At 46.7% G+C, this 25,371-nt stretch overlaps 1 protein-coding gene across 2 annotated transcripts in view; it reads right to left on the bottom strand.

The window, feature by feature from the left end:
- Window positions 1-248: 248 nt before the first annotated feature.
- Window positions 249-25,371, bottom strand: part of wdpcp (WD repeat containing planar cell polarity effector) — a 56,772-nt gene continuing 31,649 nt past the window's right edge. Inside the window, exons 10-19 of one of the 2 annotated variants that reach the window (XM_064318222.1) lie at window positions 23,676-23,870; window positions 19,476-20,067; window positions 15,734-15,922; window positions 14,697-14,820; window positions 13,354-13,417; window positions 9,566-9,668; window positions 5,706-5,868; window positions 1,789-1,880; window positions 932-960; window positions 249-734 (exon numbers count right to left, since the gene is read on the bottom strand). In XM_064318222.1, the coding sequence (XP_064174292.1) occupies window positions 684-734; window positions 932-960; window positions 1,789-1,880; window positions 5,706-5,868; window positions 9,566-9,668; window positions 13,354-13,417; window positions 14,697-14,820; window positions 15,734-15,922; window positions 19,476-20,067; window positions 23,676-23,870 (1,602 nt within the window). In that variant the 3' untranslated portion in view covers window positions 249-683. The remainder of the gene's footprint in view (window positions 735-931; window positions 961-1,788; window positions 1,881-5,705; window positions 5,869-9,565; window positions 9,669-13,353; window positions 13,418-14,696; window positions 14,821-15,733; window positions 15,923-19,475; window positions 20,068-23,675; window positions 23,871-25,371) is intronic. The other variant, XM_064318223.1, reaches the window with a different exon arrangement.

Here is a 25,371-nt window from a genome sequence, read left to right as displayed (position 1 = left end):
GCCTTGCCGGCAGAATGACGCATTTTAACATAAAGCATGCGATCATTTAAATCATTTTTACAAAATAGGTATTAAAGTAGCCTATGAAAAGAATATTTGTGCTGAACACATAATTTCATGTTCTTGGGGGAAACGATCTCCTTACATTAACATTGGTGCAGCCTACACAAATGTTTCACATTCAAATGACTGCACGACCATACAAATACAACACTAATGAAAACAAACAAAAAAAGAAGAACTGAAGATTGCATTGAAAAATATCTTTATTATGCATGATTTTTGCAAACAGAAATTTCGATAAAAGTAGAAAACATTGCCTAGAATCATAAAAACGCTACAGTCGGGTAATATAATTGTCTTGTTAAATAATGTACGATTTAGTTGTAGCCTATTCATTAAAACAGGATAGGTTTATTAATTCCGTAGCTTTTATATAGTCTGACAAATGCCCACGGGTAAGACAGTTTGGCATGCGCACTTGGCATTATATTGCCCCAAACAGATATAAGCTAAACTATTACCGTTTCACTTCTCATCGAACGCTCGAGCATTTATTTTTACAATATTTATATTCAAATAATATGTTTTGCGGCAAACCATCATAACATAAAACTAAAAGTGTTCAATGTTATTTTTAAAACGTTAGCCAACATTCTGAAAACGAAAAGGCAAGTGGTTGTTCAAACCAAACCAAAATGGACAACTTTGAGTGTTCGGGGATCGTCAGTCACCTGAAACAAAAGAAGTGTAAATGATGTCTGTATTGATTAGACGTTAATTGACATTGATGTTTTCGCAACGTGGCCTGAAGCACAAGGCACAGGACGCAATGGTAGTAGTAGAGTAGTAGTAGTAGTAGCCGTAGCAGTAGTAGTAGGTTATGCATTTACAGTTGTTTAAATTTTTTTAAAAAAAAGCAGTTTATTACCTGATCCTCGCTGGCATCGATGTTAAATTCTTTATAAATAAAAAAAAACAAAATAAAAAAAGACATTAGTTTCTCAATTTTTAATTACCATCAATAAGTGAACACCTTCCCTCACACGAGAGTATAAAGCTGCGCTTGTGTGATAAGGGAGCGAGTACGCTTAGGGAATACTGTGGAAAACCCCTCTAGAAATGTAAATCCCCCAGATGTTCGGTAGCATCGATTAAATGATATTAGAAATAGGTGGGAATATGCGCAATATAATCCTGAAAGTTAATTCATATCTACACACTCTTCTCTGTTACTGATACAAACATGAGCTCTTACACATTGGGTAGCAGGCCCACCTTCACTGTGGAGATTACAAGCACTTTCCTGGACGGGATGATATAGGGGACAGTCGCTACAAATGTAACGCATCATAACCGTAACAGGACATGGGTTAGGCCATGGGTTTGTTTATGATTTTGGATGAGCCAAAAATTTTCACTAGTAGCATGGGTACCTATAACCATAAGAAGATGTAGAATATATGCATATTTCTTCAGGGAAAACTTTTTTTTAATGACCTCAAACATACTATTTTGCATTTATATTATTGAATTCATGAACTTGACTTTGTTTTTCATCAATTTGAAATGAATAATCAGAGGTTTCAATTAGGGTTTAGGGCTCAAATTAGGGTTAGGGATAGGTTAATGAAAACGGTAGGTTTTGGAGACGTTTCGTTGAATCGGTTTGAAAGTCCATTCACTCGACACACGTTAAATTCATAGCTGCATACATCACTACTCCACCTTCTGACAACTTTACAAATGGTTAGCGTCACGAAGAGAGATGGCTACCCACGCACTCACCTGCCTGTGCCCAGTCCCAGGTTTCATCCCCGGCCATAGCTCCGGAGAAGACCTCATCCAGCCCTCTGGTCTGCTGTCCTCGGCTAGCAGCTCTGATACCAGACAGATGAAAACGCATACACGAGTAAAAGAGTGCACGGCAATCCCCATCTCTTCTTTTTGTGTGATTCAAAAGCAAGCGCCAGTGCCAAACAAAGAGACAAAAAGTTTCTCTTAATATGACATATGAGTGCAACCTTGGGACCTTAGAGTGTAAAAATAAACATAACTACTATAACTATTCCAGACACCTTACGTTCTGCCACAGTGACTGGAATAAACATGCCAACAACAAAAAACATAATATATTTCTCAAAGGACAGAGGGATGTTGAGGGATGTTACATAGTACAGCTCATATAATAGGGGGTTTACTTCAGGAATGTGTTGCATGTATGTTGAGGAAACACTAATGCACAACTCACTAAATAAGTCTGGATCCTTTAAGCAACTAGACTGAAACACTGCTTTTTTCAAATAGCATGTGTTAACGCTAATTCAGTCTAATGAACCCTAATAATGTTTTACAGGTCTTTTAGTATTCTCCTGGTAAAACAAAGTGATCGTCCAATAGAGACTATAAGAGATTTGTTTAGCAAAAATATGTAAAGCAACATACCATCTTAAAATGATACACTGCACAAATGTTGGCTCAGGTATCACAGTTTGGGACAAGTATAGATTGTCAAGGTTTAAAAGTTTAAAAACCATTAAACCCCAATGCCCCAGTGCAGTGATGGGGACACTGTGCTGTAGGAGATGCCGTCTTTCGGATGAGACGTTAAACCGAGGTCCTGACTCACTGTGGTCATTAAAGATCCCATGACACTATTCGCAAAGAGTAGGGGGTTCCCCGGTGTCCTGGCTAAATTACAAATCTGGCTCTCTCAAACTTGCCACCTAAGCATCCCCTGATTTAATTGGCTAACTTTCACTAATGTGTGGTGAGCGTTCTGGCGCAAAATGGCTGCCGTGCATCACCCAGGTGGGTGCTACACATTGGTGGTGGTTTAAAGCACCGTAAAGCACGTGCGGAAAAGTGCTATATAAATACAAATAAATGCAATGATTCAACTGTACGCAGCAAACTCTTCTCAATTTTCCCTCACTCAGAATGATGGAAAGAAGCATTGTAGAACCATCCTATGATTATTCACTACAGGTTTCCAAAAATGACACACTGTTTAATGAAAAAAATGAGAAAATATGAATGACAGGAGAGCGTAGACCTAATGAGAGGGACAAACGGTTTTGGGTTTTCCAGTTGCTTTCTCTGTGAAATTATATTATTTGAACCATTTACATTTTTGTTATTTGTATCAGTTATAACACGATTTTCTTTAAATGACAGTCACTGTGTCAATAGGAATTTCTGATTCAAACTGAAAACAAATTATACATGAAAAGCCAAATGAATCATTCATTTGCAAGTAAAATCCTGTTATTGACAAACATCAGTGTATTATTGACCCATTATTGGTGGGGGGGCAGGGGGGGGGCGGGTTTGGTAAATGTGAACACCCCCGCCCCATCCCCTTATCCGGGGAACGGCGCCGGTTTGGTGAATGAGAATGTCGCTCCGTTCCCAGGTCTGGGTGCAGGAGACGGGCAGAGGCGGCACTAGCTGAACACATCGGGATGTTTCCCAGAATCCAGCCCCTCTACCCCGTCCCCGTACAGTAAGGCTTTATGAGCGTCGTGGTGACGCTTAGCATGAGCCAGCACGCAGCTGAAACAATGCTACTTCTCCATCTCTCTAAGCCTTATTGGCTCAGCATAAGAAACAATGAAACTTCTTCTGAGACCAGATTAGGTTGGTTAAATAAAATAAAAAAGGAGAAGGGGGGGGGAGCGGAGGGGGGGGGTGGTATGTAGGGGATTGTCTTTCTTTCAGCTGCCATTATCTTTCCTAAAGCATCTTGATCAGCTTTCTTACATATGGCCTGTCGCGGGGAGAACCTGTAGACTGGGGGTTTTTTTTGGCAGCCAAATTGCCGTAACCCTCTTACTTTATGTTCTAAAAGAGCTTAAGTCCGTCCATCCTCTTTGGGCCGTGCCTGTTTAAATTGGCCGATACTGGGAGGATTTGAGATAGATCGCAGGGGCTTAGTGGAAGACGTAGCCACCGCAGAGCCGGCAGTTGTACAGTCAACAACCATGAAAAGCCTATAAGGATAAAAGAACAAGACTGTTTTTTATCTAATACATACAAATCCACATAAATACTCAATGTGTTAGTGGGGGGTGGGGGGTTACTATACAACCCCACCCCCTCTGAACTGAGACAGATCAAGGCTTCTGCTCATTTTGGCTGGTGTTTAGTCACACTGTTTCTCATCTCTCTTCATGTTTGAAATGAGCTCGCATAAGGACTTTGATTACTCCAATCAAGAGACAGGGGCCAGAGGAATTATTCCATGTTCTGTGCCACAAATGTTTTTTTTTAAGGAACCCAAAATGTTGTCAGATCAGTATAATAAATGTTTAGACTTCAATACATATACATACATACATTTAGGTTGTCATCTTTTAAAAAAAGCTAAACATCAAACTGAAAATTACACATATTAGGATCTGTTTATCCATATCAAAAATTATACACTGAGTAAATTGAAAGCAAGGATACTTTACATATGTATGACAACAGGGTGGTAGTTTAGCTAGTCTAGCACTTGTAACTCAAAGGTTGTGGGTTCGATTCCCAACTTGACCATTCCCATTGTACCATTTAGCAAGGTACTTAACCTGACATACAGTCCCAGTACTCTAGGTTAGAATAGTCGTAGATAGATACAGTCCTGGTACTCTTGGTTAGTGTAGTCACAGATAGACACAGTAGCAGTACTCTTGGTTAATGTAGTCACAGATAGATACAGTCCTGGTACTCTTGGTTAGTGTAGTCACAGATAGACACAGTCCCAGTACTCTTGGTTAGTGTAGTCACAGACAGATACAGTCCCATTACTCTTGGTTAGTGTAGTCACAGATAGATACAGTCCCAGTACTCTTGGTTAGTGTAGTCACAGATAGATACAGTCCCAGTACTCTTGGTTAGTGTAGTCACAGATAGATACAGTCCCAGTACTCTTGGTTAGTATTGTCACAGATGGATACAGTCCCAGTACTCTTGGTTAGTGATCACAGTGATACAGTCCCAGTACTCTTGGTTAGTTAGTCACAGATGAGATACAGTCCCAGTACTCTTGGTTAGTGTAGTCACAGATAGATACAGTCCCAGTACTCTTGGTTAGTATTGTCACAGATGGATACAGTCCCAGTACTCTTGGTTAGTATTGTCACAGATGGATACAGTCCCAGTACTCTTGGTTAGTGTAGTCACAGATAGATACAGTCCCAGTACTCTTGGTTAGTATTGTCACAGATGGATACAGTCCCAGTACTCTTGGTTAGTGTAGTCACAGGTAGATACAGTCCCAGTACTCTTGGTTAGTGTAGTCACAGATAGATACAGTCCTGGTGCTCTTGGTTAGTGTAGTCGCAGATAGATACAGTCCTGGTGCTCTTGGTTAGTGTAGTCGCAGATAGATACAGTCCTGGTGCTCTTGGTTAGTGTAGTTGCAGATAGATACAGTCCTGGTACTCTTGGTTAGTATAGTCGCAGATAGATACAGTCCCGGTGCTCTTGGTTAGTATAGTCACAGATGGATACAGTCCTGGTGCTCTTGGTTAGTGTAGTTGCAGATAGATACAGTCCTGGTGCTCTTGGTTAGTGTAGTCGCAGATAGATACAGTCCTGGTGCTCTTGGTTAGTGTAGTCGCAGATAGATACAGTCCTGGTGCTCTTGGTTAGTGTAGTCGCAGATAGATACAGTCCTGGTGCTCTTGGTTAGTGTAGTCGTACGTGGGTGCAGTGCTCACCGTGACGACAGGCTGTCCTGAGATTGAGTGTGGGACAGGTCGCGGCCGCGCCCTTCCCCGGGGAGAACCTGAGTCTTCCGTCCCAGCTGACTGTCCCTCCGTCTGGTCGTCTGTCTGTCCGGCACGGTGGAGTCACGTGCAGTACCCCACTCCTGCTCCCCTGCTGCAGACGAACAAAAGATTACTCCACGCCCCACCCCAGAACTCCTGTATTACGCATTCATTCATGTTATAACGGTCATTTTGTGCAGTTTTGTGTTCTTTTTCGAGCTTGCTGTGGATGTTATGCGCATGCATTCAGGATGATACGTTCATGGTTAGCGCTTGAATTAGCACTTCAGTGACGTTTCACATATTTTTGCTAGTGTGGGAGTGTTGTTAGCCACGTCATATAACTCAGGTGAATGCAGTCATTCCGAGCTGCTCTGGATAGGAGAATCCACCAGATGAATGTAATGTAATCTATGTGTTGAAGTTGACACACTTTCTATTGAGAAGAAGAAGGGAGATATAGGGAGAAAATCTTGGACAGCAGAGAGATAAATCTTTCCTACACACAGTACTGCAATAGAACAGCCCCGGAGCCATTTCTGCTATTGTGAGGCAGAGGCCACAGAAGTGGCTTGTGGGTAAATGTTCTCTGAAGGGTTCCGTCCCGCAATCTTTCCTCTTTAACTCATAACAATAGCGTATCTACTCCAATCAGCACACTTGTCAGCTGGTCATTTAAAAGTGACTGGCCACAAGGGTTTCGGTGTACTCTTTATGCTTGACACAGGACCAGCAGAAAATACACTCGCAGGTACTGTCAAGGGGGTCCTGCATTTTAAATAAAAGGTAGGGAAAAAAGCCCCACACAATTTGAAAATGAAAGAAAAAGACTTCTCGGTTAATTAGACAATTAAAGCAGAACGAGATTCTTCCCAGCTGATTGTTGTGAGGGCAAAGTACCACGTTTTAGTTCTGCTCTGAAATGGGATTGAATTGGGCCAAAAAACTCCGAAGCATTCTGTGCAATTTGTTATAATTAATTTTCTTGAAATTAAAATTTAAATGAACTAAACAGTTCTGATGTGTCATTTCCCCTGTTGAACAACCTACATAGCATTTATAAGCACAATAATGAGGTCAGATTGGGAAAGGACAGAGCCAGTCAGTTTGCATGTATGCATAAATGAATAAATTAATGTGTGTGTACCCACATAAGTATGGAAAGCACGTGTGTGTATGTGTGCGCGTGTTGTTGGGTTTTGACAGACCACCTGGAAGCTTACTGAATGTTGACATGCAGGTATACTGGTGCATGTAATTTCCAGAAGCAGCACTTTCAGAATGCAATTAATTAACATGATCATGTACAATGGAAAACATAGACCATGACAGACATAAACCAGCTTTTATAAGCCAGAGGTACAAGAAGACCCACAGTCAGGAATCTGTGTGTGTGTGTGTGTGTGTGTGTGTAAATTCAAGGCAATACAGAACTCAGTTATGATCGTTTTCATGTACAAATTTATATCAATATGATGGTTATATCAATTGTTCAGACTTCGGCAAGGTAGCTCGCACAGCAACACTATGGGTTGTATAGACACTAGGGGTTGTAGCTATGTATATTACCTGATTATTCTTCTAAAAAAAATTTGAATAACTATTTTCTATGATTCATGCAACCTGAGGCAGCTGCCCTCAAGGAAAGAAGTACTGGCTCAACATAAAAACTGACATTTACGTTTGTAATTGTGAATAAACAGTTCATACGTACAGCCTGAATATGTTGCTGTACAAACTGCATTGGAGGTACTAAAAGTGTATTTTCTTGCTTTGGAGAACAAACCCCAAAATGCTTGACAACACGCATAGTATAAAACCACAGGTCATCAAAAACTTGTCTAAATATCTAAACTATCCTTCATCATACACAAAAACTTCCCGGTCCAGTTAAAAGTGCACTCTAAATTTGAAAAAATATATATTTAAAAACACTGATGGTGAACTATCCAACTAAGGTTGCCTGTGTAAACAAAGCACCTGTTTTTCCAGAAGCCAAAGCAGGCTGACTCTCCTTGTCTATGTATGCACTGGGGTTTCTCCTCCCTCTCAAGTGCTCTCAGTCAGGTGTGGTTCCTGATTATGCCGACATTTGCGAGCCTCGTTCAGGCGAGCGGCTACGGCCAGTAAAGGCCTATTGATCTGAACACTGAGGCAGTGATGCGGGACAGGCAGGCCAGGGTCAGGCGGACAGTAGCCTAGGGGAGAAAAGCTGCTGCCCATCCTTCCGCGCGGCACTACCAAGGCAATCAAATGTAATTGCTAAATTTAAACTACCATTAACATGTATAAAGTGCTCCCAAACAGACCCAGGCTAGTGCAGGCCAGTCCCCCCCCCACCCCACTCATCTCACTCAGTGCCCCAGTCCAAGGATAGGTGCTGCTCCAGGTGAATGGGGGGGGGGGAGCTGTGGAAATCATCAAGGACGTAATTAAGAGGCTCGCGAGTGGAGATCACACCCAAGGCATCCCAGGAGCGCCTCCTGATTTTAACCTCCGAGTGAGGAGTCAAACGCCTCCCTTTCTTCCCCTCCCTGCTCTCTCGCTCGCCCTCCGCCTGCCCCGAGCGCTCCCGCTCTCTCTCTCTCTCTCATTGCAGCTATCGGGCTGTCTCCTCCGCTCAACACCGCTGAAGAGAGGCCAGCCACTCGCGGTCCGCTACACGAGAGTGGGCTACCCTCCAAAAACAAACACGTCAAACCGCCAAACTTACGCGCGCTGAATATTAAAACAAAAACGACGCGCCCTGCTGTAGAGCGGAATGCCCAGTTTTGCGATCGCGTTGCTTCCGCCCTTCTCTGATCGAATTCTGCATTTGAGTGACAAAATCAGACCAGCATTAATGTAACAGCGGCTAGCGATTTGTGTCCCTGATCAGTCCTGCTGTCAGCGTGCGGAACATTAATGCGCAATATTCATGCTTTACATGCCACTCTGAATCAATGTCAGTGATAGGCCCTTCTATGTAATGCCCCTGTGCCTGGCGCAGGTCGTTTCCTGGTATGATTCATATAATAAAAGATTCATATCCATTGACACAAATCCATTTGACTCGCTCCCACTTTTCGTTGCTTCAACACAGATAAATCTCACCAGCTAAACGTCTCCCTTGGGTTGATGTGTCTGCAATTGTTTAAAGGAAAATGTAAAAGAAATGGCATCTAGCTAGTAAGTATCAGCAGAACATCAAATCCCTTTACACCAGAACTCAAACTGAGCTTCTGCTGTTGTACTCTTTTTAAAGAGCGTGTTACACGCCCCATACCAACTCAGAAATAAGAAAGTAAATAAATTAATTCAGTTAAGTGAGTAAATATCTTATTTCTTGAAAACAGCAATTTAGAAGGCACCTAGTGTGGTCTTTTAAGTAAGCCCAGCTTAAGTGTTCGGTACAATTCTGTTTACTCAGTGGTGTTAAAAGAGTCTGCACTTGCCATGTCCAAAGCCCCAATCAGGTATGCATGTTAAATGATAAGTTGTGAAGCAAATTAATGATTTCTTTTCACAGCCTTGATGATTTTTGAAGAACCCCCCCCCCCCCCCTCGCCCTGCCCCCCGCTGCTCTTTCCCTCTCTCTCCATCTCTCTCTCGCTCTCTCTCTGCCCCTCTCTCCCTCTCTGTCTCTCTCGCTCTCATTCTTTCTCCTCTCTCTCATATTGGAAACACAAACCCAGGCAAATCAATGCAAAAGCTCAAGTCATGTTTAAGCTGTGCGTTATTGGCTTGTTTCAAAGAGGGCACATTTACTTCCTCTTCTGTTGGCTATTTATTTATTTATTTTCATACATCTTAGGATCTTATTCTCTTACCCAGTCCGGTTGTTAGGGATTCCGCATCGATTTCATTAGCCCTCTTCTTCGCCACCTCAGCCAGCACCAATTCCCCCTTATCTCGCGCTACGTAATGGATGTCCTTTGAAGGTAAAGCAAAATAAGAGTTTAATCTAAAATGAATCTAGGCTCCAATGACAATAGCCCATTTTTTTGTTGCGGGGGAGGAAAAAAAAGATGAAATAACCTGTTTGAAGTTGACATCAGACAGCCACAGATGAAATGCTTCAAACTTTAATTCAGTCACGTTTCCCTGTCCACCACCTCGCCGACCTCCAACCCGCGATTGCATCGGCACATTTAAAAAGCCTCAGAAATGCACGGGGGAATCTTTGTCACCTCACAGAAACCGCACAAGCCCTCCTGATGGTGGAAATAATCCCTCGCAGTTTCATTACAACTTAAGAGCGCACTGAGAACACTGCAGGCATTACACTGCGCCTGTCCCTGGCTCCGGCACTCAGCAGCAGACCCACGCGCTTTGTTTATTCTAAGCATTACGGGCACGGGTATGTTGCTAAACAAGTCATAAATCAGGCCTAACTTCGATCACAACAGGACTAACGGTAATACTCCACATAGAGTGTTTTTGATGGAAGAACAGGAGCAGCGTTTTACATTAGGAATTAGTCGTGAACAGACTAATAAGAGCAGTGATTCAAAAGAAACACTCCTGTCCAGGAGGAGTGTCTCATGTCATGTGCCGTCCCATTTCACAGCGTCTGACTGACTGACTCCCCGAATGACTGACTCGCTCAGTGACTCACTCACTCTCACGCTTTCTGCTGTGACTTGGCGTTAGTCGACTTCCAGACTTAATCAGAATGTGTTTGAACAGAAATGAACATGTCCTGCACAGTCACCCAGCACGTCCTGCATGGGGAGTGAAATTTGATGGCAGAAGTCCCGGTGGAACAGACTCAGGGAGGCGTTAGCAAAACAAATCAAGAGATCAAAGAACGACAATATAGTTTTGCACTTTGCCCCTTGCCCCACTCCCCCCCCCTTCACTCAGAACAGCAGCACTCCCACACCCTGTGCCACACAAAGGACAGCGGGTCGTTAGCAGTTAGCACAGACCTCGGGTCTCAAAGACAACAGGTGTTCAGTTACGCCAGGGGCGCACAACAAGCCCCGCACCGTTTCGGTTTCCATTTTGTGCTCTTAATCATTTCATTAGCTCAATCTTGACCTGACATTTGTATGAGCACCAGCTACAGCTGCAGACCGTAAGTGTATCCCACAGATTTTACTATGCTCAAGTACAAGAGTGAACCAGCATAGTTTATAGTTCACAGAGCTGTGGAAAAACTAAAACTAAGGTAATTTGGTTGGAACAAAAACCATCACGGGGACCAGCCCTTTAGGACTGGAGTTGTGCACCGCTGAATTAGGACGAGTTCCCACAACGTCACCCTGTTTCTGTACTCTGAGCTACTCGAAGAAGGGCTGCACCACAGGTCCTGAGAGGGCACCAGGGCCCAAAAAAAGAGGCAGAAGACAGAAGGAACATAAGAAGGAACGCATGAGTAAAAGTAAAGGTGAAAAACAGAAAATGAGGAAGATGAAGGTGAAGGGCAGTGAGGGCTGCTGGGGCAAACATAACGACCAAAGCTGCCGATGCGGAGGGGGGGTGGGGGGGCAGATCCAGAGGGCTAAGAGGGGATAGCAGTAATGCTTCACATCATCTGATATTATACCTCTTATTCGCGGACACAGGATATGAGCTAATCTTATTTATTTAAGAGCTTTAAGGGCTCAACATCCGTGTGAAAACCAGGGCTACATCAGGGCCAAAATCAGCTTTTCACTACTAATGGAGGGGAGGGGGGTGTACAAAATAAAGAAAGGCCAGCTTGGATTACATGCAGTTTCCCTCAAAATGAATTCAACAGAAATGTCAGACATGCTGGAGTGTATATGAGGAGCTTGCAAAAGTGTTCCTGTGTCTCGGGGTACACACACGCCGTGCACACACATGCTCATGCACACACATTAACTCACACACAAACATAGAAACACAGTGAAACACATAGAAACGCACACACACACCTACTTGCAGATACACACATGCACACACCTGAATGCATGTGTGCACGTACTTTTACTGTACGCATTTATTTAATGTACACCCCTCCAGATGTATTTTAAAACCTTATAATAAACGTGTTTTTGAGTGGAGATGGTCTTTAAAGACACACTGTATGCCTACATATGGGGACACAAGTACTCACACAAACGCAGGCGCGTACACGCACACGTAGGACTTAACCTTCCAAAAGAATGAATGACTAATCTTCACACAACAAATGGCTCACGTGTCTGTCTCAGTGAAAATTAATAGTTTGGTCTAATCTGTAATATTGTGTCAGCTCCTAGTACACATGTATATTCCATTAAACTTAATGAAGAGAATAAGGAGCACACCAGACCCATTAACGAACAAAGCGAGAATCTCATTAAGCAATCGGAATTCTTATTTGATTACACCTCACATCACACAGCCAGTGATTGCTGACGAATGACCTAATTGGATACATTATCTGCTTGCTATCAAAGGGTAATTAGCGCTATAGAATATCATCATTATGCAAAACACTCCAGCAAACGAGCACCCCCCCTCCCCTCTTGCCCCCCACCCCTCACTCCCCCATCTTCTTGAACCAAAGAGTTTCCTTTAACAAAAAACCTCTTTCCTAGGTCACTATTGTTTCTCTGAAAACAATGGTACTGGACGGGGGGGGGGGGGGGGGGGGGGGTTAGAGGCACATGCTGGGAGGCTTACGGGGGAGAAACTATTGGTTTTGTCCCCCCCCCAACCCTGCACGACACTGAGGGGTCGAGATCTGACAGAACAAGGGGCCACATGCAGGGACTGACCCCCTGGCACTCTCCGTGTTTCTCCTAACGGGCAGGTTCATTTAACTTCTGTAGCTAATTAAGGGGGTGGGATGGGGAGGGGGGGTCGGGGGACTGACGAGGTGAAACGTCAATGGCTTCAGCTCCCCCTCGCTGCTCTCTTTGTAGTCTTAAAAGTGGCCGTGGGAGCGTTCATAATTTGTCACTTTTTTTCTTTCACCGGTTCTCCTCACTTTCTTTTTCCTCTCTCTCTTATGTCTCAAGTGACAAAACCAGGTTCCTCTCGCTCTCTCTCTCCCTCTCTCTCTCTCCGCCTCTCTCCCCCTTCTTTCAAGGTCCACAGTCTCAGCCCCACCTTTTCAATTGGGTTGTGAGCAGCGGTACTTAGTGGGGAATGAATTGGAACCATTGCCCTCAGTAATGGGGAGGGGGGGGGGCAGGGGGGATGGAGAGGTGCAGGGGTGGGGGCAGGAGGGGGGCGAGGGGGTGGCGTGAAACTACACACGGAGGGTGTTGGGCGAGCATGGAGCAGGGGGGCCCAGCAAGGTTCAGATATCAGACTGAAAGAGAGAGAGAAGAAAAGTCCACAAGAGGCCACAAGAGAACCCCCCTCTCACCCCTCCGCCCCCCAGTACTGTCCCTTTGCCCCATTCTACTCCGCAGACCCGCTTCTGTATGTGAGCAAAGCTGCACCTGTCACGGCCCCCCAGCACAGGCCCCGGCGCCGCGGACGCGACCCCGGGGCCGAACCGCGCTCAAGAGTGCTCGAGAGCGGGAAAGAAAAGCGAGCGGCGCACCATTTCCCGAAACGAGCGAGGGGCGCGAGGCGCTCCGGCTCTTGTTTCACAAAGCGCGAGCGAGGGCCCGTCTGTGAAAGGCGCGTGTGGCCAGCTGCAGCCGCTCCTCACCATGAACAGGTCCCTCGCCCCGATGTCCACCGCCAGCAGGAAAGCCTTCTCAAAGCGCTGGTACCTGAGGAAAGGGAAATGGCCTTTAACGAAAATCACTCCCTCTGTTTCTGGCTTTGTATTACATACAATACTGTACATTCGTTTCTCCATGTTTGGGGGGGAAAAAATACATTCAAAGCCCTTAAAAACCCTTGAATCAGCAATTGATGTAATTACAGGAGAAGAATCCTCTAATGAGACCTCTTCAGCCCAGATGACAGTCAAACCCTGCTGACACAATAATGTCCATTGGTCGATGTACTCCTCAAAATATTTCTTATAGAGTTTTAGTTATTATGGATTTACATAAGCAGAACAAAGTGAGCACAAAAATCACGTAACTGAGACACACTGAAAGTCCTAGCCTTTTCCCTGAGCAGCGATTACAGCTCAGAGACTGAATATCCCTTTAAAACAAACTTTCGCTTCAAAACAAACAACTCAAATTTTCTGCCACGCAGCCAAAATGAAACAAACACAAACGAGTGCAAACAAAAAGACAATTTCCCTGTTGTGTTCACATGCAGAGGAACGTGGGCGCGAGATAAGAGTGGGTTTGCGTCTTGTCTGAGGGGCTAACCCGGTGACGGTGTCTAAATGTTTCCGCTCGGAAGCTAATCACGAATACGGCTAAACGAAGGGAGAACACTGCTCCTGAAAGACTTTAGTAAAATAAAGATTTACCTTTGAAATTTTAAATTCTTCCAAGAACCAAGATGCCACAGTTATGCCTGAGCCCTAGCCGTTGCGTATAAAGCCGTTTTGAAAGCAGACGTATTTGCTCGTAATTTGGGATCCGAGAGTAATTACAGTTTAAATACTGCGCAGATGGATTAATAGCAACGACTCCATTTGACCTTATTAGCAACGATGAGAAAGATTACGGCTTGTTTTTCTACAAAGTGAATTTGGTTGTTTTACTCATTTTATCCCTTTTGCTTTTTTGATTTTATTTATTTATTTATTGTTTTCTGTATGGAGCACATAGAAAACAAGGAAAGTATTTTTATCTGTTCAGGTCCCTAATATTTAAAAGAAGAATAAAGGAACATGTGATGACGAGGACAACCCATTCAGCCCATCTAGTTAAGAGAGGGTCTAGCACTATGTTATGCCTAGTCTTGAGGTCTTGATTTGATATGCCAGGACAGGAAGTGAAGTCACTGTCATCAGTGTATTTTTATAGAATTTGACTTTGGGGAGGGTGCTTGGGAGTTTTTTGGCGGTGCGTGGTGCGGACTTCCTCGGGGGTGGAGGGGGTGGGGGGGGGCAGGGCGGAGGGAAGGCTGGCAGTCGCTCACCTCAGCAGGTGGTGAAAGAAACGCCGGGCGTACTTGCTGATGGCGTCTCGGTACTCCAGCACCACCGTGTCGGACAGGGGCCGGGACGGGGCGTAGAACATCCCCAGAGCAGCCTCCAGCTGGGCTGGGGAAGGAAACGCAGGATCAGCCCCCTCACGTAGGATCAGCAACAGGACTGATCACAAAGACTGTTAAAGAAGGAACGTCTACGACAAATGACAAAGAAGTGCCTATGCTCGTGTTACGCAAATGGCCCTAACATAAACCTTTACTTCATTTGTGAATGTTCTAACAGGAGACGTTGGCAGGGAAAGGAAAAGTTTTCGTGCCCAACACTAAAGCCTTAGGCTACATTAAACAGTTGAAGACCCATCATGCAATACTCTCAATCCAAACTGAAATCCAACTGTCAAGCAGGGCAGCGCTGAACACACAGCAGAATGGAGCACCTCTTCAGCTGCTCTCTGAGCTAGCACACAGATCATGAGGTGATTCCAGCGAGAGTCCAAGCTCCTGTCACTGCGCTGTAAGCCATACAGCCCTGCTATTCACACGTCAATCAGCTAAACAAGCCTGCTGCTGAAATAAACCTTCCCATAAAATACATGTCAGCCAACTTGCTCTGAACTTAAAACACTTCCAGTGTTATTGTTGGCTGGGAACCAATCACTAGAGCAGTGAGAGTATTGACAGATACTCAAACATTAAACTACACTGGCATTCAGCAGGCAACCACATTCAGAGTGATTTACACAACGTCACACCTAAAGTTTAAGGCAATGAGCAGGACCGATGCCAAGATGTCAGCATCGCAACTGCGTCACTGTCACGTCAGCGAATCATCTCCAAGAGTTACAAATCCTGTCGCACGCACTTCTACTTCAGAGTAAATGCTAGGGATCACACTAAAATCACAGCAAAGGGTGGAACCGGTTCAAAAGTTTAAATCAAGAAAAAAAAATGAATGAAATGCAAGTTGACAAACAATGAGAAGGGGAAGAAAAGAGGAGAGGTGAATCGGGTGCGGGCAGCCCCACCTTCCCTGTCCTCGTCCAGCTCTTGCCGGAGCAGGTGGTCGGCGATGGCGGCCAGCGCTCGGTAGCACTCGGCTCCCATGGTGCTCCAGTCCATGGCCCCCAGCAGGCCCACGGCCTCCTCCGCCTGGCCGCACCGCAGCCTCTCCTGGACCAGCTCCGCCGCACCCACCTGGCCCCCGGTCAGGGCCCCTGGAGGGACCCCCGATCAGATTACAGTCTGACCCTCATCAGCCTCCTCCTTACCTTTCAGTGGCACATTTAAATAAGCGCTGCATTGTATTATCATTATACAATGCTTATGTCCCGTGATTCACTAATCCATACTGTTAGACATGTATCAAAAGCACTTAATTAAGTTCCTCAACAGGGAGCAGAATCCTGGTTATAGCTCACTCTGGCACCAAATCTGTCAATAGTCCGTCAATAAAAGCTTCATACACAAGACCTTTAGTTCACGTGGAAACAATTCTACATTAGGTGTCAGTTCAGAATAACAAACTTTTATTTTTACATAAAGGTTAATAATGTGGTCATGATGTTGTGGGGCCACCTGCTTTTAGGGCACACATACCTCACTCAGAGCCTGTGTCTGATGCTGATTAAAGCTGCACAGGGTAGGGAGCCTGTGTCTAATGCTAATTAAAGCTGCACAGGGTAGTGAGCCTGTGTCTGATGCTGATTAAAGCTGCACAGGGTAGTGAGCCTGTGTCTGATGCTGATTAAAGCTGCACAGGGTAGAGCCTGTGTCTGATGCTGATTAAAGCTGCACAGGGTAGGGAGCCTGTGTCTGATGCTGATTAAAGCTGCACAGGGTAGGGAGCCTGTGTCTGATGCTGTTTAAAGCTGCACAGCGTAGCGCGCCTGTGTCTGATGCTGATTAAAGCTGCACAGTGTAGAGCCTGTGTCTGATGCTGTTTAAAGCTGCACAGTGTCGCGCGCCTGTGTCTGATGCTGTTTAAAGCTGCACAGTGTCGCGTGCCTGTATTTGATGCTGATTAAAGCTGCACAGCGTAGCGTGCCTGTGTCTGATACTTATTAAAGCTGCACAGTGTCACGTGCCTGTGTCTGATACTTATTAAAGCTGCACAGCGTAGCGCGCCTGTGTCTGATGCTGACTAAAGCTGCACAGCGTAGCGTGCCTTATTAAAGCTGCACAGCGTAGCGTGCCTGTGTTTCCGTGACTCTGCAGACGGAGCGGAGCCTGTGATCACAATGCGCTGTAATGGCCTGGGGCGGCCAGCACCTCGGCTGCCGGTGCGCTCGGATAAAAGAGCGCAGTTAATTATTCAGCGGGCGCACTCGCCCTCCGCTATCGAATCGCCCTCCGCAGGAAGACGCCATCAATCGGAGGGCCACTTAACCTCGTCCGTTCCGCCGCGGGGGCCCCAGCTGACCAGAGAAGGGGTACGCAGGAAACAGCGGCTTTAGTACAGTAACACAGACCACACAGGCAGGCCCAGCAGCGCCCTCCGCAGGAACACCCCCCTCTCAGACCCGGCACACTACAGGTTCTGTGCCTTCCAGGAACACACCCCTCTCAGACCCGGCACACTACAGGTTCTGTGCCTTCCAGGAACACCCCCCTCTCAGACGCGGCACACTACAGGTTCTGTGCCTTCCAGGAACACCCCCCTCTCAGACGCGGCACACTACAGGTTCTGTCCCCTCCAGGAACACACCCCTCTCAGACCCGGCGCACTACAGGTTCTGTGCCCTGCAGCCCCGCTTCCCTTCATGTGTTTACGGTGAAACGTGCCGATGACAAACTTCACTCTGCCTCCATCTGGACATCTGACCCCCCCCCCCCAGGGGGACGGCCTGCTCACCACAGAGAGGTGACAGCCACCTTATTGTCTAATTGATTTGACGGGGGGTGGGGGAGGGAGGTTGCGGGAGGGAGAGGGGGTGCGGGGTAGGCCACCCAATTAAAATTACAAGCTGGCAATTAGCAGCCGGGTCCGCTAAATCCCCAAAGAGCCCACTAATGTCAGACAGCCATCAGCTGAGATCCGCGTCTCCAGGCGGAAAAACCCGAGCCTCTGGCCAGCGCCGGCTCTCAGCTAAATCCCATAAGAGACAGAGCGCAGTGCGACGGGGGAGATTAGCACACGGGCACACTGACAAAAAATACAACCCCCTCCCCCTCCCCCCCAAGCCTGACATCTCTAAACAAACATCAGGCATACATGCAGAGTAAACTTCCCTCCAACATACTCCTGTGTAAGGAAGTACACCATTTAACATTAAACAGACATACCGCAGTTCTACCACCCTAGATATCAAGGGAAGTGCTTTTCCAATCTCAGAAAGTACATCAGAATACAGCACAACTCATGCTATCTTCTGTTTGCTGAAATACATACACAGAGAGGTGTGAATAAAGGCAGGAAAGCACAGTTTGAGTAATAAAGGAGGTAAAACTGTTCACAGCAGAAGCAAATAGAAGCAGCAGGTTAAAAAAAAACCCGAAACGGTGGTGAAAAATAAATGAATATCCAGCACAAATAATTCTTTATTCTTTTATATATTTATGTGCGTGCGTGTACAAGTCATTCTCTTTTAGATCCACACCTGGCCCCCAGTTGCTCCATCCACTGTGCAAACCAGTGCAGCTCAGACTCTGTCCAACGGGTGCTTAGATGAGATAACTCCATGAGGCAAAAAAAGAAATTTCAAAAAGCGCTTCCTCAAGAAAGCTGGAGGCCAGCCAACCCTTTCTGTCTCAGCGCTACCGGGCCTGTTCCATCACATAGCAGTCCAAACGAAATGAGTCAATAAAAAAGGAGGGAAAAAACAAACAAACAGGAAAGCGTGCGTTTCTGCGTGCTATCTGCTGAAAAGATTCCCCGTTTGCTTTGTTCATCAAAAACTTGGCATGCGATCAGTAGAACAAGGAGCATTGTTAGCTCACCCCCTCCTCCTCCTCCCCCTCTCTCCCCCCTCAACCAAATCTCCTGAAAAATTCAGCCCTGTGCCAGAGTCACCTCTTCCTCCAAAGTCACAATTAAACTGTCGCCGTTTGAAAGGATTGATCGGAAAACTTTATCAGTGCCGCAGGACATAACACTACAAAAAACGATTTATCAGGAAAAAATACATATCCCACATTGCACCTGGGGTTTTTGCCTTGGGAACAATTATTGATTGACCTCTGCAGGAGTAACTTTCACTTCTGACTACATTGAGGCTGAACTACCAAATTAAACGGAACTGCATTAAATATCTTTTTTTTTTTAAACTTGTATTAGTGTTGTTGCTAGAGAGGTACAGTCACTATATTTCAAAGCTGCAAACATTTGAAAGAATCCAATGCTGCCACTAGTGCAGGCTGCACCCCACAGCCCAGGCACTGCTAGTTTGAGGCTGGGCAATGTCATTAGCTGAAGAATTAGGGGGAAAAAAACCAGTAGTGTTCGTGTCTCTCGTTGCATCTACTTCAACGTGAATTTATAAAATGTAAAGCAAATGCAGTTTCAATGCATTTTCATATCTCACAATCAGAAATGGCATCACCTGTGAGAAAAGCACTCTGTTTCAGAGATGAGGTATAGGCCGTGTTGAAATGGCGTTTAGTGATTTATTTATCATGTATAGAGTGAGGAATGGATGTATAGATGTGATGGGCAAACAGGTCCAGTAGTGACAGTGAGTTTCCTTAGTACAGAAAAGGGAACATTCCAGAAACAGCCACCAGCCTCGAGTCGCTTGCATTAAGGTCAGAGGTCAAAGGTCGCGCACTCACCCAGCCTGAAGCGGAGGGCTCCGATGGGGCCGCCGTGGTAGGTGAGGATCAGCAGGTCGTGCACCTCGGCCCCCTCGCCGCCGTGCGGGGGCGCGGCCCAGTGCAGCCCCGCCAGGCCCCCCGGGGCCCGCAGGTGGCGGGACAGCTGCAGGGTGGGGCCGGGGGCCGCCTCCTCCGCCAGCAGCTGCACGCGGACGGGCGAGAGGCCGGCGTCGAAGCACTGGAGCTCCCCCTGCCCGTCGCCCACCGCCAGCAGGGCGCCGCCCGGGTGCCAGGCCGCGAAGGAGGGCAGCATGGGCGCCTGGGCGAGCAGGGTGACCCCGCGGCGGGCGTCGTACAGCACCAGGGACGAGTCCCGCAGGCCCAGCAGCAGCTTGCTCTCGGACGGGTCGCGGCAGCAGGACGCCGGCCGGGAGGACAGGGGCACGCTGGTGACGGACAGGCGCTGGGGCCGCCCCCTGGCGCACTCGTACACGCAGCTGTCCGCCGTGCTCTCCCCCGCCCCCAGCTCCACCGTCAGGATCTGGTAGGGCTGGCTGAGGCTGAAGCGGCAGTCCAGGGGGTCCCCCTCCGTCCGAATTTGGCTCAGGACCTGTGGGGGGGAGGGGGGCGGTTAGCGCGGTTAGCGTGAGCTAAAAGGCCGTCTGTCTGTCAGCATGGACCTGCAGCAAGGCAATGCACACTGCAGCAAAGACAGCCAGAGGATAATGTTCTTCCAGACAAAACAAACAGATTTCACGCTTTCTGACAGTAAAAGAGAAACGGAAGCCTGACGCAGCTATCGTGGCACATTCAGTAAGCGTATTTGGAAACTAAACTTTCGCCCACAGTTTAGAAAGTCCATATCTGCTCAAAGCATTCGGCCCCTTCTGAAATGACGTTCAGTTCATTTCGCCTTGTAGGCAGAACTGAGGATCGAGACGGCCGCAAAGCTAGCGTTTGTCAGCTAGTGCCAAAAATGGAGAGGTAAGCGGGTTGCTGGACTATACGGGGAAGCAGGGTGTTATTTCTTTCCCATAATCCCCTGGGCCGCCTCCTGCAGCTCTCCGGGGGGGAGGGGGGGTTTGAAGGTGCTGACAGGGATGTGAACAGATCCGGACCTCTGCCAGCTCGATGCAGCAACCGCCCCCCCCTCCCTTCCCCCCACGCTGAGCCACACCTGGCCCGGGAGTGGATCGCCATTCTCTCAGTTTGGATTTCCGTTCTCCTCCGCCCCACATCTGAGGGGGACACCACCACCGCACACAGAGGAGTGCCCGAGCCCCAAACCCCAGCCCCCCAAACCTGCACCCCGAGGAAGGAGAACACCACCCCTCCCCGACTCAAACTCACAGTAAAACTAAAACAGGGACAAACAGAGAGGTTTCGGTCTTCAGGTCTCTGTTTCAATCTGTATCACTGCCATCGTTCTCCGTTTCACAAGCCCATCGGGACCAAACAAAGACCACTGCAACTTCATCGGCCCTTCAGCACATCCACAGCACCGAGAGGCGTTTAAAAACCCTGCCTTTCAAAACAGGGGGGAAAAGTAACTACCGCGAGTAAGTTTCCCCCTAGTTATTGGTTTCAGTGACTGCTCAAAACTATTCTTTTCTTTTCTTCCCTTTCATTTCTTTTTAGGTACTTTTTTGTAGCATGAAAGATAAGTCCCGAGTTGTCCAGCTGAGTGGCCGTCCCTTGTTCACAGCAGTACCCCTCTTTGAGCCAATTTTCCAGCTCACAGAGCGGGGGGGTGAGGGGGGAGGGATGAGCAGAGGGGGATGGGAGTGGAGGAAGGAGGAAAAAAATACAGAGAGCTGGATGTAGGCGGAACCGTTACACGCCAAAACACCTGCCCCCTGATCCCGCAGTCAAGTGCGTGACAGCCACCAGGAAGGACAGACGGACAGACTGGCAGCACATTCAAATCTGCTTAAATGAGGAGAAACTCTGGCTTTTCATTTTTCTGAATAATTTTCTATTATCTCAAATAGAGAGCAGAGTATCGTGCATTGTAATATAGACTGGAGCCACCTGTATCAGACCGTGGGTGAGGTTTCAGCTCAGCACGTATCATAGCAACATTTCAGAGTCTTCGCAATGACCAGCTTTCTGAGTGATTGTACATTTGAATACTTTTTAGTCCAGTCCAAGCCAGACAAAGGCAGAGCGTCAAATGAATACTTGTCCTTAACTTAACAAGTGCAATAGTCACTTTTTGACATTCATTTTGGCAATTGCTGAAATTTCCCAAACTGCATTTGCAAATAAAACAGACAAGCATTTAAATAATATAGATAAAATGAAAGAGATTAAAGTATAATGAATGTTACTGCTGTTGGTTTTATTGCGGCAACACAGCATGCAAATATTAATTACAAGGGTATGGCATATGAATATTTTTTTTCCACTGGTTACTGCGGTTAAGCAATGTCCAGCATGCCATTGAACGATCCCAGATTAGACACGACTAAGACTGGCCTCTACGTGAGGTCATAAAACAATAACTATTTAAAGCTACAGTAATGACTAGAAACACATGTCCTCTGAGTTTTCTTCAGAACACAGAGAATGTGTGTATATTTGTGTGTGTGCGCACTGGTTACTGAAAACAACATGCAGTTTGCTTTTCTATTCAAGACTAGTATAGATAACCAATGACCAGTACCACAATAGTAGAATAAAGTAGCAGTAAAATCAGACTAAATAACCGAAAAAACATTTAGGAAGGGCTAAACAAGACAGAAAAGACAGAACTTCTAGTGACGAAACAGCACAGTGTATAATGCTAAACTAAAATAAACAGCGTATTCCTTGCCTTTGAAAAAAAAATGAAGATTATTAAATTCAGTGGCAAGGAATCATTAAAAATGTAAAATGCCTGAATAAATGAGCATATATTTTCCTAGTGTGCAAAGGCAGCGCTTATCAGCAAAGGGTAAGAATTAAGACCACAGAGGGGGAAAAAAATAACACTTTTAAACATCGAAGACTAAGTAGAAAATTGGCTTAGCATGCAGATAGCAAACTTAACAAAAGGAACATATATATGAGCTTGAAGTGACTGAAGTCCCTGTCTTTCTGATGGGCAAAGTGTTTGATTTATTCCACGGGTTTTACATAAACTGCTAGCTTAATTTCACACCACGCATCTGAAAATGACAACAAACACTTTAATTAGAACCGATGCAAGGAAAAGAGACTTTAATGTTCTTTTGAGTGTATAAAAAAAAAAGAAAAAGAAAAAAAAAAAAACTAGGTGAGGAACAGAGATAAATCCTAGGGACTCTCCAAACAGACTGAGTACATATAGTGTCATTTAAATTTTTTTTGCATTTGTTTGCTTGTATATGCAATTGCTAATACTTTCCTTCCTCTCTCTGTGCAGTGCTGGAGAATATTTTACATATGTTTAAATCTTGCTTAAGCCTGCTTGGTAATTTTGTTCTGTCTGCGTTGCGCGTTCTACATCGCCTCATGAGTCTGTGGAGCTGGTTCTGCAGATTCCAGCGCCTGAATCGTACATTAATTCCCCCATACATGCCATCCTGGAGACATCCAGCACACCCGTTTCCCAACTCATCACTACAGACAAGGAGAGAAAACAGGCCTGTGTCACTAGGGTCACTGATAATGGTGACATCCCTTCAGTGCATTACTGTGATCACGCACACACACACACACTCACATAAACACACACAAACGCACATACACCCAAATGCACGCACACGCGCACACATACACACACACACACTCACACACACACACACACACGCACACACAGGACACCCACAGCCCAGCAGCTTTGCCTACCTTCTGCCGCTTCAAAGTCGTGATTCACGAATCACACGACCCTTGCGCCCTGCTGATTGATTAATCGTGGCATGGGCCGACGCCTTCACGGCAAACAGCGGTGCTGCCAGGGGTGTGGGCGATGGGCACGGTTCAGATCTCAGTTCAAATGGAGAAGGGGTCTCTCCCCCTACCCCTATACCCTCCGTCCCTGATCAGCCAAGCAGCGCCACGGTACCATTATAAAGGCACTTCATTATTGAAGAGGTCATACCCTATTTATTAATTGACCCCAGAGTTTTGTATTATCTGCTGTGTTCAGCACCGCCCCATGTTCCCCTGATTAAACTGAATCAGTGGTGCAGACAGGGCCAGTGTTAGCGCGGGAGGCCCGGGGCCCGGCGGAGAGCCCGGTGTGTGTGTGTTTACCTTCAGGCCGCCAGCGCCGCCGCAGCCCAGCAGCACCAGGTTGGCCCGGTCTCCCTCGCTGGGGACGGGAGACCAAGGCCAGGCCTCCTCATTAACCGCTGGCCACCAGCAAACCGCCACATCCTGCGAGCGGTTCAGCCCCACCCGCAGACCCAGCCGGCGCCCGGCCGGACCGGGCAGGTCCACGCTGGAGATCTGGGGAGGGAGAGAAAGAGAGGGGGAGAAAGAGAGAGAAAGAGAGGGGGAGAAAGAGAGAGAAGCAGACAAAGAGAGAAAGAGTGCGAGAGAGAAAACGAGAGAGAGAAAAATAACTTTGATTCCCTGTTTCCACTCTAATGACTGCACTGCCACTGAATTTAAAATTTTAATCCCACTGTCTGTTTTTTTTACAGCTTTTGTTTTGGTCTTATTTCAAGGTTATTCGTCAGCTGTTTAATTTAATACCTGGAAGCTTACGTGCTCTTTTTGACACTTTTTAAAATGATAATTATTTGTTTTGCCGCGCTCTAAAAATGCAGCGTTTCTTTCGCTCGGGGCCTCAAGGCGGGGTTACGAGGAGCCCACGGCCGTGCGGCGCGGCTACGCCATTCGCTCCCAGAGCCAACGTGCAACTGCGAAGCCATAAAACGCCCAAATGCACAAACGACCAAGTACACAGCGAATTTGGATCTTTTCAAAGCGCCTCGTTTGCATGATGCAGCTTTCACAGGGCAGAACGGAGCTCATCCGCTCTATTCAAACCAGGCTGGCGCTCGGAGCTCGGAGCCCCTACCTCCGGCCGTCACGTCTCGCCGCCATGGCACGCCTCTGCGGAAAATAAACGGCCCTGAGCCCGGGGGCCACAGAGCGGCCACGCGCCCCAACGCTCAGGAGGAACAGGCGAGGGGGGGGGGGGGGGGAGAACACGCGCTATACGGGTGACATGAGGAACCCATAAACATTGGGTGAAAGATACGCAGGGAATCCTTCCGCAGTACATTTCACGGGCCTAAATAGCGGGAGGAGTAAATAAATAAACAAACAAATAAATAAATCGGGCGAGTAAAAATAGACCGATGGCGGACGTATTTTTTTTTCTTTTTTTTTCTTCTTTTTTTTTTGTTTTCACCCCCTTCTACCCCAACTCGCCGTCTTGCCGGGCGTTTGCTGGTCAGCAATAATCAAACCACTTTCTAGGGGATTAGACTCAAAGCTTAGACTACTGGACCCAAACAGCAGCCGAGGCCAGGGGGTCCCCTTATCAGGGCCTGTCTTCTGGAGCCAGCCTCGCTGCAGGATAGATTGCTTTCATATTCCCGCCCGCGCTCCGACAAAGGCAGACAGTAATGCGATAATGCCGGAGTGCAATGGCCGCCAAGGGCCCCGTGCATTTATTTATTGTGTCGGGGAGAATAATCGGGCTCATCCAAATTGTGATCTCCCCACTCAGCTCTGGCCATTAAAAACGGGGTTAATGCTTTAAAAAAAAAAACCCAATCAAACCTCCGCCGCATTTATACGCCGTCCAAATTCTGGAGGAGGGAAAAACAGAGAGAGAGAGAAAATAGATCTCAATTTCCCTGAGTGGGTGGGGCCTGACCCCGCCCCCCAACCCCTTCCTCCGCCCCTCCCGCTCGCTGAGGGCGTAAGCTGAATAAACCCCGCGATGTGAAAGAAATCCCCGAAATTACCGGATACCTCCGCTCTGCCAAATGCG

The sequence above is a fragment of the Anguilla rostrata genome, chromosome 18 (genome assembly GCF_018555375.3).
Source record: "Anguilla rostrata isolate EN2019 chromosome 18, ASM1855537v3, whole genome shotgun sequence".
NCBI classification, from domain to species: domain Eukaryota; kingdom Metazoa; phylum Chordata; class Actinopteri; order Anguilliformes; family Anguillidae; genus Anguilla; species Anguilla rostrata.
The sequence above is the reverse complement of the archived record's forward strand: the minus strand, read 5'-3'. Positions and strand labels throughout refer to the sequence as shown.